This window comes from Oreochromis aureus, linkage group 15, assembly GCF_013358895.1.
Source record: "Oreochromis aureus strain Israel breed Guangdong linkage group 15, ZZ_aureus, whole genome shotgun sequence".
In the NCBI taxonomy this organism is placed as follows: Eukaryota; Metazoa; Chordata; class Actinopteri; order Cichliformes; family Cichlidae; genus Oreochromis; species Oreochromis aureus.
In genome coordinates this window covers 9,992,547-10,004,213 of record NC_052956.1, presented here as the reverse complement: position 1 = coordinate 10,004,213, position 11,667 = coordinate 9,992,547, and the positions used below count along the sequence as shown (strand labels likewise).

Below are 11,667 nucleotides of genomic sequence, written 5' to 3'. Positions count from 1 at the left end.
GCAGCTTTTTGGAAGTGAGTCATAATTTACATTGTGTTAAACATCCTTTAAGTGTTGTGAATATTAAAATAAAATTGTGTTGAAATACAGTCCCGATCAAAAGCTTAAGAGCAGAGTTGGATGTATAATAACACTGCTTCACTGCAGCAACATCAGGTAATGTTCATATGCAGATTCCTGGATTTAAGTTTTTGATCTACTGCAGAATATTTTTAAGGGTGTTCTCTACTATAAAAAGCCAGGCCAGCAAAATCTCAATGTTTTTCTGTTTTATCCTGTTACTTTGACACAAAGGCATCTTCTGTGATGCTTACACATCTGATGAAGTGGCAGCTTCATTTTTTTTATACACGGTTTACACTGAGTTTGTAGGCCAACTGCAGAGAAATCGTCAAATAATTTGGAATGAAATATTCTTAATTTACAAGGTTTAGAGGTTTCTTTCGACAGTACATATCCAAGATAAACGGACATAATTATAATATTTCTGACTGACTCAAAATGAAATAAAATCGAATAGGGACCTTGTGAATCAGACTTGAATCAGCTGTAGAAATCAGTGACGATAGTAGTGCCTGCCTGACTGCCTTCATTTCCACGATGTGGAGGAGGGCAGAGTTCTCAGAAAAGCGTTGAGTAACCTCTCTGCGCATCATAGAAGATCTTCGGGAGGTGTTCAGGAAACGCAACAGAGAGACCGTCTTCAGGCAACATGGAGGACACTGCGACCAACTGGTCAAACTCAGATGAAAATGATGTTGAAACGTGTATCTTCTGTTTAATAGCGAACAAAAAAGACGAAAACACAAAGATAATAAAAGAGGTGAGATGCTTTTTGGTTTTTGTTTTTTTAATCCCATGTAGAGTGATACAGGTGTTATAGGAGGAAACTGTACCCGGAAGTTCCGGATATGAGATTTTTATATACTCTTAAAAAACACATAGTTAGTTGGAGATTTTAGCATTGACAGCTGATGAAGTTTAAAGCGTATGGCAAATCAGCTATTTTAATAGAAGAAACAGACTACAGCAGGGAAACCGCAGGGTCGGCATTTCACGATTTGGAGAACTTTTACTGAGAGCTGTTTTGCAACTCTGAGCCAAAACAAATAAAACTGTATGAAACAGGGCATTTAGAGCAGTCTGAGCTCTTTTGGCTGTTTGTAATGTGAGCACCCACCAGACCAGACAGGTAAAAACCAGTCATGTGACAGAAAATAAAGAAAAGCACAACAGGTCCACTCTAAGGTGTGTAAATCTAAAAATGCACTTTGTTTAAATCCAGATGCTTTAACACCTGCAAATCACCAAAACGTGAAAGGGTCCCTACGCAGGCACAGGTCCATGGATGATTTCTTATTTGGTTGAGGACTGGTTACATCTTAAGTAATGATAATACATTTCTTATTTATATGCACCTTTCAAGACACTTGGGGACTCCATACAAGGAATTAAATAAAATCGAAGAATTCATAGCCAACAATGCAGAGGCACAAAGAGTAGCCAAGCATCAAAAGGTTTTAAGGCTGGTTTTAAGTGGTTGATTTCTCTTCATCAATGTGCAGCTAAATTAATAGTTCAAAGTCTCCGCACACCCGAATGGGCGACAGGTGGAAAAGTTCTACGACAATTTAAATATAATTCCCACACGCTGCCTCACTTACTGCAAATACATTTAAGCCTCAGTGTTTCAGTCAGTCTGACATTCATCAGGTATGTGTAATAATGTATCTACTCAAAAAAAGTGAGTAAAATAATAACAATAATAGTAATGCTGTATATTTTAATAATGAGACCCACTGCTGCCTTTTCATGTACTGTGCAGAGTGGGAGTTTTCTGCACGGGGTGTCCTGGTTCTTTTATGTGCACAGCTGGAATAGCGCTACCGCCTCCATTAGGAAGAGTGCTTCGACACAGTACTTTCTGATCCACCAGGGAAATAGACTGTACTGAGTCTTGATAGCACTGCATTCACAGCTTGAATGACTCTTTCATTTTTCTGCCCCCGACTACAGACTAAAGACCTGGTGTGTTTCAGCGACATTTTCCCATGTGCGCCTCACCACTACCTGGTTATTCCCAGACAGCACATACTCAGCTGCCTCTCACTGCACAAAGGACACATTGATTTAGGTCAGTCCTCTGTCAACTTACCATACTATCTCCTAATACTGTGGCTGTCCTGTCATCACTACTGTTGCAAATTTTCCTTTAAATACTTTAAACTAGACTATTACTGCTGGTACTATAGACTTCTGATACTCTTATTTTTCCAGCTATTTAAGATTAACAAAACTATATCACATAACCCATAAGAAATCATGTCTCCAATAGTTGAAAGAATGGCTAAACTGGGGAAAGATGTGCTCCACGACCAAGGGATTACTGACATGACGGATATAAGGTTGGTGGAGACGATTCTTGGAAGTACTGGAAAAAATATTCATACTAGTAAAAAGGCAAAGTCTGCAAACTGAAGTTCTCTCATGGGCATTTAGGAATCATTTACAGTGGACACCCATTTTTCATCCATCCATCCGTGCATTCATCCATGCATACATCCACCCACTAGACATGTCTCGAGTCTGTCACAGGGCTAAAGCACAGAGACGGACGATCATTCACGTTCACGCTCATGTGAGGTTAAACAGCGATCCAAAATTGGCCGTAGTTTTGAATACGAACGTGAAGTAAAATCCTGCAGTCTCTGCTGGGTGCAGTGTAGCTGCCCCATGCCAAAACACAGTAAAAATTTTACTTTTAACATTAAATTTAAAAAGCTACAGTGTATCTTAAAAAATGATATCAAAGGGAGGGTGGATGAATCTTTTGCTTTAAGTAACTGCATGAGTAATCTTCGTGCTAATGTAATCTATATAATTATAGTTTAACATGGAGTGGGGGGTGTATTTGCTCTGTTGTTTGTAAGCGTTTCATCCCTGCTCTGGGCGGCTGAATTTCAGTGCTGATGTGGTTTTCTCCACAGGCTGGGGTTCCACCAGCTGCCCTTCATTTCAGTAGGTCACCTCCACCTCCACGTGCTCGCCCCCGCCAGCCAGATCTCAAAGTACATGTTGTATAAGTTCATCCCAGAGACCAACCGTTTTGTTACTGTGAGTACTGCAGGCGACTTCTTTCCTCATTCTGTTTTTTTTCTTTGATTTTCTTTATCAGTTCTCTTACACTACAATAACTAAACCACTGCAGCGGTTTCCATGCAGTCACTGTTTACTTCACATTTGAACTGATAAACTCATAATTTCCTCTTTGCAGGAAGAAGTTTTATGCAAGCGTCTTAAAAGTATCTCCCCACCACTCCGGTATCATTATTTAGAGAACTGCAAGTTATTTCAGTGCATCAGTTGTGCTCAGACTGGACTTTAGATCACAGCAGGGAAACAAACAAAAAAAATCTCAGAAGAATCGCTGAGGCAGAATGAAGACACTTTTGAAATGCCTTTGTACTTGTTTAGAGTGATATTTACCACTTTAATATTCATTAGCAGTGGCTGACCTCTGCATGGGCCAGTGCAATATAGAAAATTAACGGTCAGATTTTATCTACAGTGTTTTGTACTCGTGCACTGTAACAGTGTCGTTTTTAAATGAATGCACGTGGGAAATGAACTGTACTTTTATCATAAGATAAAAGTATTTTTTAAAATAAAATTATTTATTTAAATAACATTATTGAGAGTTTTCTGTTACTGACAGTCACTGTAAAGAAGAAAAATGAAGAAGAAAAATGTGTGGAGATACTGTTGCCTCTGTATTGGATGTGTGTCTGCTTGTTTGTAATGATATTAAAAAATAAACAGTTTTTTAAATAAAAAAAAAATCATTCATGGAGAACCCTTTAATAAACTAATAATTAAGGTAATTAAGTTTTAAGGCCAGTGTTGTGACTTTCTAATGTTAGTTATTTTAGTAACTAACAATCTCATAATCCTGGTAATCCTCACTGGCAGATATGTGTGTATAGATAAAATATAGATTCATCAAGTTGCTGGAAACATCACAGATCTTGGTTCATATTGACACGATAGCGTCACACAGTTGATGCAGATGTGTCGGCTGTACACCCATCATGCAAACGTCCTCCCATCCCCAAAACCTCCAACTGAAGTAACAGGACACGACTCAAATGCAGATATTACACAAAAATAAAACCTACAAACTCTATCAGTGAGCCAGAGTTGGAGGGCATAGACCAATGATCATACACCTCTGAGAGTGAAATATACGACTTTAATCTTAGATATTTTAACTTAGTAGTAAATGAAACTACTGTTTCAATTATGGAGCTATACAAAATGAGTCTTCTGGGCCTTTCTCTCCACTTCACAACAGTATTTTTCACCAAGCCCTGTAACCCTGCACACAGACATGCTCATTAGGTTAATTCAGTATATCCAGTAAACCTGATATATGACAGTCATGCCTGAATATTACTACAGCAACCTGCTCATGCTTACCTGAGCTCCTTGAGTTTCTTTTCCTTTATCTCATTCAGGCGCATCTGTCGCTGCTGGGCTTCCTCCAGCAGTTTGTCAGCCTCCCTGAACCTCTCTCTACGCTCAGCTTTGGCAAACTGCTTGCGCTCATTCACCTGCTGCCTGACGGCCTCAGCGTGCCGCAGCACTTTCTGACGCTGCCTCTCCTGCTGCTCCTTTTCTTTGGCCTCTGCTTCCTGTTGAGCCCTGTGTGGAGGAAAAATAGCAATTTCATGCAAAAACATCCATAAAATGCGCACTGAGGTGGGAAATTCATTTTAAAAAAACAAACAAAAGCCCCCCAAAATTAATCAAATGTACTTTCTTACTTCAGCACCTGATCAAACTCTTCCTTCTTCCTGGTGGCCTGCACTGTCTGGTAGTGCTGTTTGCTCTGAACTTGCTCCAGCCGAGCAGCCCCCAGCATCGCCTCCTGCTGTGCTTTCCTCGCGGCCTGCTCTCTGTTTTTCTCCCTCCATTTTTTTTGTAACTCTTCTTGATGCCGCAGGGCACAGAGTTCATCCTTTTTGAAATCCACAGAAAGACCAACACAAGTGGCTGAGAACAGTTAAAAGTCATATTAATCCACCTGTAATAAAGTTAAAGCAATTTCTGACCTGCTCTGCCTTATAGTTTCGATTTTTTTCTTGCTGGGCCCTCAGCTTAGCAATTTCCATCTCCTTCTCTTTCCTTATCCGCTTTTGCTCTGCTTCACGTTCCGCGTCCCTCGCCTGCACAAACAATAAAATATCAGCAGAGAACAAACATCTGTGGCCGATCTACAGAGTTCAGTTGCTTTTCCAGCTGACCTGTTTCTTTTTGATGTATTCCATGGCTTTAATGTCAGCCAGCTTCTCCTCCTTCATCCTCTGCTGCTTGGCTCGGAGGGTCTCAGCATTGATGTGCATGATCTCCTGCATACGCTGCTGCTCCATCCTATTCTTCTCTTTAGCCTGGAACAAAGCAGCCGGTCAGAGATGAAACTGACTCCTGTACACTGCACTGTGTTTGCGTTAGTGCGTTTAAGTGTGTGCACCTTGAGGTCATCCTTTTCCACCTTCTCGTGGTTCTCCTTTATTTGCTGTTTCTCTTGCTCTCTCATCTTTCTCTCATTTTCCTTTTCCTCTAGATGTTTCTGAATTTGTTCTAAAAGTTGCGCTCTTCCTCTGAAATGTAACACACACACACACAGTGACAGTGCTCCTAATGACCTCCTTTTTGGATCAGATAAAGTACATAATTTGACGTCCTCCCATCCTTGGAGTTATTTTAAGAATATTTAAAGCATTCGGTGAAGAAAAAAAAAGGTGCTCTCTTTACTCGACCCTGTGCTGTTTCCTCAGCTCGTCGAGCTTCCTTTCAGTCTCCAGACCCTTATGGTGACAGAAGGGCAAACGTTAGGCATCCTCTTACTCCTTTAAAGTCAAGCGTATTGTATTTGAAACGTGTTTTGTGAGTTTTTGAGACTTCTACATCATCAGCGTGACTTTTTTTTACCCTCAAAAAATGATATAAATTGCATGACACATTTTTAATGACTAAACTGCAAAAGTATGGCCTATGTAGCAAATGTGATACAAATTAAAACTCATATATGCAGATTAAAATGTGATATATTTTTATATATTTTGTCATGAAGTTCAACAAACACTCCATTATCAAAAAATGAAAGATTTCTGTTGGTTATTTCATGGTTCAGGTTTTAATTAAAGGGACACATTGCGCATGTGTGTACATCTCTGAGTTGGGGTTCAGACTGAACCTGTTCAACTCTCGTAAAATTAAGAAAAGAATCTTTTTCTTTTTTTTTCTAAGACAAATAATTTGACGGTGCACTCTGGGCTCGACTAGCTCTGTCTTCGGCCGATTGTCCTGCCTTTGTCTCTGGGCACACCCAGAAATTATATTACGGCGTTTACTGCGCTCTGTATAAAAGACGCTTTAAAACTCAGGAATGGGGACGCTGGAGGTTTCTGGGATTGATGACTGTAGGTTCTGTCAAATAGCAAACAACAAAACTGACACAGAGATCCTGCTGAGCGTGAGTAAAAGAACAACAACAACAACATTAATTCATGTTTAAGGAGAAAAAAAAGTTAGCCACTGGAAATTCCTGTCTGTCTGTGTGCGTGTGTGTATGTGTACAGGACGATGAGCTGGTTTGCTTTCGTGACAAGAAGCCTGGAGCCACCCATCACTACCTGGTTATTCCCAGGATGCATATCAGCAACTGTAAAACCCTTAAGATGGACAACATACCTCTAGGTGAGGAAACATGAACTTAATCAGTCTGTTTGCTTGTTTGTTTGTTTTTCCTGGTAGCAACTTCTGCTGACAAGTCTTGGTCAATGGGAAAATATGAGTCACCAGTATGACCTCAGTGAGCTTAGGTTTGTAGTTTGTGTCAGTAAAGACAGATTTAAAAGCGGCACCATGACCATGAAATGATTAATTGTGTCTTCAGAGATCAGCTCCACATCCATGATACAAATTTCCAGTTCCACTACATGCTAAATGAGCTCTACTGGACTGAGATCTGGTGACTGTGGAGGCCATTTGAACACAGCAAACTCACAAACCAGTTTTTTAGGCTTGTGCTTTCAGAGATGCTCTTCTGCATACCTTGATTGCAACGCATGTTGATTTGAGTTATCGTTGCCTTCCTATCAGCTTGAGCAGTCTGGCCATTCTCCTCTGACCTCCGTCATCAACAAGCCATTTTCACTCAGAGAACTGCTACGCACTAAATATTTTCTAATTTTTAGACCATTCTTTGTAAACTTTAGAGATTTTCTTCCTCATTCTAACGCTCTGTTTGAGCCGGTCATCTCAACCATGTCTATATACACTGAGCTGCTGCTATGTGATTGGCTGATTAGACATTTGTGTTAATGTTCAGGTGTCCTTAATAAAGTGGCCAGGGAGTATATGTACAACTTGACTTTATGATCGCACATCGCCGATAAGTTTTATTTGTTGACAGTGGAGCGGATGGAACAAATGGGAAGACATATACTGGAGAAGAACAAAGTCTGCAGCCTCGATGACGTCAGGTAAAACAATCCCTGTGATGAGCTGCGACTCTTTACCACTTAGAATTTTATTATGCTTTAAAATGAAACAGTTTTTTTTTTTCATGTTGTAATATCTTTTTTTAAATTTTATTTTGTAGGCTGGGCTTTCATCTCCCTCCATTCTCGTCAGTTCCCCACCTCCACCTCCACGCTCTGGCTCCAGCCAGCAAGATGAACTTGAAGTCACAGCTTCGCTACGGGCAGCAGTCTTACTGGTTTATTACAGTAAGTCAGGGCTGGATTGAGCCAAGGAAAATAATTAAAGTTGTAACTGGTTATTTTTAATATTGCTAGACAGACATATGGCATGGTAACATTTGTTTCTCATTTGTTATCACGGTCTATGCTTTAAATTCAATAAAAATCAGATCAGAGATTATTGGAGATTATCACTGACGCCATTCTCTGATGTCAAAATGAGAAATGAGCCGCATCTTCTCTCCCATGTTAAGTCTTTTATGTGTGTTGTGTACACCTTTAAATGTTACCTTCTTTTAAAGTGAAGAGCTTTTAAAATGAGTGAATTTACAACATGTGAATACTCTTAACTTCCAGTTTTGCTCTGTTGCAGGTAGACAAAGTGCTTTCACAGCTGAAGACTCACGGCAAAGTGAAATGAACAGATGCAGGTGTAGCAACCTTGTTTGCTGCTTACAGGTTATTTAATTAGCATCCACCGCACTGAGTGCACTTTACATGACTTCTCCAGCCTGTTTGGCATTCTGGTGCTAATACGTTTGAATATTTTCCTCCATGCCGCATGCTGACTTGGTTGTGGAGAAGAGTTCTTGGTATTAAATTTTTTTTTACTTCTGTTTTTTTCATTTTTATAAATGGTATAGAAATCATGAATATTAATAAAAAAAAAATCTTGAAAGGCTTCAAATAATGGAGATCATTTCTGTCTTAAAAGTTGCTCTTCCAAATCTCTCCTATTACAAACATAGGTACAACACATGCAGCCCTTCAGTATCCTATACTGTTGTTACTGCTCAACTTTCCATTAGTGCTTTCACGATCATGTTAATTAGCAGAATATGAAGGGTTTGTTGGTTAGTTCCTCTTCAAATCTGTAAACTGGACCACTCAGTAACACATCTGTCTTTCACTGAAAAGAATTCAGTGAACTAACACTTTAGTTTTGATAAGTCACAGTAGAAAGCCAGTTATTGATTGGCATGCCAGTTGATTGGCATGCTGGGATCTTTTTTGGAAGAGCTGAGCATGCCAATATAAATGGTTTCATGAGTGTTTTAACAGGATTTTAGCAATGCTAACTGCATGACTCCAGCAATGTGGTTGGACATTCTGCCACACTAGATGAGCCGGAAGCACTTGACAGCTTTCCATGACAGAGACCCCATCCATTCATTCATTCATTTTTCTCCCACACATCCGGGTTCAGGTGGTCGGGGCACCAGTCCAAGCAGAGAAGCCCTCCCCAGCCACCTCTTCCAGCTCATCCTGGGGTACATCACGTTTTTCCAAAGCCAGCAAAGAGATACAATTTCTCCAGCAAGTCCTGGTCCTCCTCCCAGTAAGACATGCCAGAAACACTGTACCTAGGAGGCATCTAGGAGACGTTCTAGCAGGTTGCCTGATTCACCTCAAGTGACTCCTTTTGATGTGGAGAAGACATTATCCCCAGAGAGTAATCCTCATGACTATTCATCTGTTTCATTTGTGGTGCACATCACAAACTTTTTGTCACAGACCAAAATGCAGGATTATATAAACCTGTATCAGGCTGTATGCCAAGTCCAGAAAACAGGGGGCACAGGGAAAGATGTGCAGATATTATGACAAAACATCAGGGAAAGGACAGGACTATTTATACACATAGGATTAATAAAGGAACTAGAAACAGCTGGGGGAAAGATAGACAGGTGCAAACTAGGCAGGAAGTAAAACTCAAAGCAGGAACAGAAGACAACTTTCATATTAAAACAGGAAAATAACAAATAGCTGAACTAAATATGGAAACAAACAAAAAAAACTCAGTGAACGGAGAAGCAGAAAGGAACGATAAGCATCTAACAACACAAAAAGCATTACAAGAATTATCTAAGCAACACAAGAATCCAAACTGAAAAATGAAAGCAAACAGTTTCAGTTTAGCTACTATTTTGTTTATTAATACATTATATCTCTAACTCAAAAATATAATTCATTAACAGAATAAGTCAGAACGCACAGCGGCTCAGACTTTTTCTAACCGGATCAGTTCTTTCTTTGAGCCACTTGATGTCAGTAATGCAATAGAAACTCTCACAATGGCAGATTATATAGAGGGTCCACGTGCATCAACAGGCCTCATATGGTGACTCACAGCCTGTTTTTTACTTATTTAAAATGATAAAGTAGGAAACATAAAAAAGTGTTAGCATGACATCATTTGCCAAAGGCTTTTTCATCCATTCCTGTAAACCGGTGAGTCACTTCAGTCCATGCATTTTCAAAACTGTTCACACAGGACACTGACATGGCTCTGAGGCAAATATTCAGCAGTGTCTAAGAGTCGAAACTATCTGCTGGTGAGGAGGAACAGGACCACTTGCAGAATTCAGAGCTCTGCAACAGTCCCTTGTATGTCTCTCGTATCTCCAAACTTTTAACTGCTATGAGTCATTTTTACTGTGTATTATTGTGTATCGTCGTCATTGTTTCTCACATACATTTCTCGTGTGTTCCTTGGTTTATATTATGATAGTGTTGGCACATCTATTGAATACATGTAGGGACTGTAACTTTCCATCTAAGGACTGATGTAAGAGAAGACATGATGTAAGGAGTATTGGGTTCCTGAGCTCAACTACCTTATTGTGCTGGCTACTGAATGTGTTATATGATTCAACAGTGATGTAGTTTGAGAAAGATGTTATATAATGCATGCTTCATAGAATTTGTTCCTCTTTGAACATATCGATACTGTAATACACACAGATATGCATTTATGTATGCATTTACAGCTAGGGGCACGATTTATGATGTCATGAAGACCTTGAATAGATTTCCTTGGTCTGTAGTTTCCTACATTTCTCACCAGCAACATATAAAGACAACACAAAACAATTTCATAAATAATATTTTAATGGGAATATGGAAACAGTTAGAGCCATTAAACTTTTTTTGTGTGTGATTTTTGCCACCACCACAGTTAATTTTAAATCACTCAGGATGTGAGTGAAGTACAGACTCGCAGTTTTAATTAAAGGGGTTTTGCAAAAACATTGTTTTAACTGTTTCGGAATTACAGAATTTTTTATACATAGTCCTTCATTTTCAGAGGCTCAAAAATAACTGGATACATTAACTTTATTTGAAATTGAACATTTTGCTAATCCTTTGCAGTTAGAGACTGCCTGAAGTCTGCCTGAATATCCACTGTGGTCATATACAGAGGCAAAATTGCAAAAAAATGTATCAGTATAAATATACTTATGGACCTAACCGTATTCATATTACCATTAAAAATGTTATACATGGAATTGTGTATATGTTTTGTATGTCTCCACTGAGAAATACAGGAAAGTAAAAAACGAAACTCTATTTAAGGTCTTCATGCCATCTTAAATTTACTATAACAATAAAGAAAGCGCCCAAAACTACAACATCTGTCATCAGCAGCTCATGTCAGAGTCAGGAAGGGACTCTCATGCATCATTCATACCAAGTGACACCATTTCTCAGACCAAATGCTTTTGTTTTTATGTGACTTACAAAAAAAACCCCTACAACAACACAGCTTCCTGGTGTGTTAAAATCCTGCATGAGTGAGCTGACATGATATAATAGCTTATAATGCAGGATAGTTAGTCTGTGATGTGTTTAAAAAAAATAGTTTAATGGATGCAGAATTCTGAAAAAATCTGAAATCTGACTTGAATGACTTTAATTTCAGAATTCTGCAATTAAAAAAGACATCCCCACTTTTATTTTTCCAGTGGCCCTAATCATCTCCCATAATTTTAGGTATTTTTGAAAGAACATTATTGTAATTACACTTTCAGCACTACATTATTAATTAGATTAAAATGGTTCCAACAAAGTCATCTAGTTACTTCTTTGCAACGTAATCTGGTCAACTGAACCCTGTCTT

The 11,667-nt window shown here is 39.1% G+C and overlaps 2 protein-coding genes across 2 annotated transcripts; one reads left to right on the top strand and one right to left on the bottom strand.

Annotated features, from left to right (window-relative positions):
* Positions 1 to 671: 671 nt before the first annotated feature.
* LOC116310655 (histidine triad nucleotide-binding protein 3-like) lies at positions 672 to 8,442 on the top strand. Its single transcript, XM_039599520.1, has 8 exons — positions 672 to 823; positions 2,017 to 2,134; positions 2,336 to 2,405; positions 2,988 to 3,114; positions 6,642 to 6,759; positions 7,478 to 7,547; positions 7,667 to 7,793; positions 8,140 to 8,442. Exons 1-8 carry the CDS (start codon positions 713 to 715, stop codon positions 8,185 to 8,187), a joined length of 789 nt encoding a protein of 262 aa, XP_039455454.1. The 5' UTR covers positions 672 to 712; the 3' UTR covers positions 8,188 to 8,442.
* Positions 3,308 to 6,565, bottom strand: LOC120433363 (cilia- and flagella-associated protein 45-like). Its single transcript, XM_039599521.1, has 3 exons — positions 5,112 to 6,565; positions 4,824 to 5,017; positions 3,308 to 4,701 (listed from the first exon to the last, which is right to left on the bottom strand). The coding sequence occupies exons 1-3, from the start codon at positions 5,169 to 5,171 to the stop codon at positions 4,473 to 4,475; spliced, it is 483 nt and encodes a 160-aa protein (XP_039455455.1). The 5' UTR covers positions 5,172 to 6,565; the 3' UTR covers positions 3,308 to 4,472.
* Positions 8,443 to 11,667: the final 3,225 nt, after the last annotated feature.

Coding starts and splice junctions, on each gene's coding strand:
- LOC116310655 (XM_039599520.1), top strand. CDS start 713: ATGGAGGACACTGCGACCAACTGGTCAAACTCAGATGAAAATGATGTT. Junction 824..2,016: donor ACACAAAGATAATAAAAGAG/GTGAGATGCTTT, acceptor CCCCGACTACAG/ACTAAAGACCTGGTGTGTTT. Junction 3,115..6,641: donor AGACCAACCGTTTTGTTACT/GTGAGTACTGCA, acceptor GTATGTGTACAG/GACGATGAGCTGGTTTGCTT.
- LOC120433363 (XM_039599521.1), bottom strand. CDS start 5,171: ATGGAAATTGCTAAGCTGAGGGCCCAGCAAGAAAAAAATCGAAACTAT. Junction 5,018..5,111: donor GAAACTATAAGGCAGAGCAG/GTCAGAAATTGC, acceptor GATTTCAAAAAG/GATGAACTCTGTGCCCTGCG. Junction 4,702..4,823: donor GAGTTTGATCAGGTGCTGAA/GTAAGAAAGTAC, acceptor TCCTCCACACAG/GGCTCAACAGGAAGCAGAGG.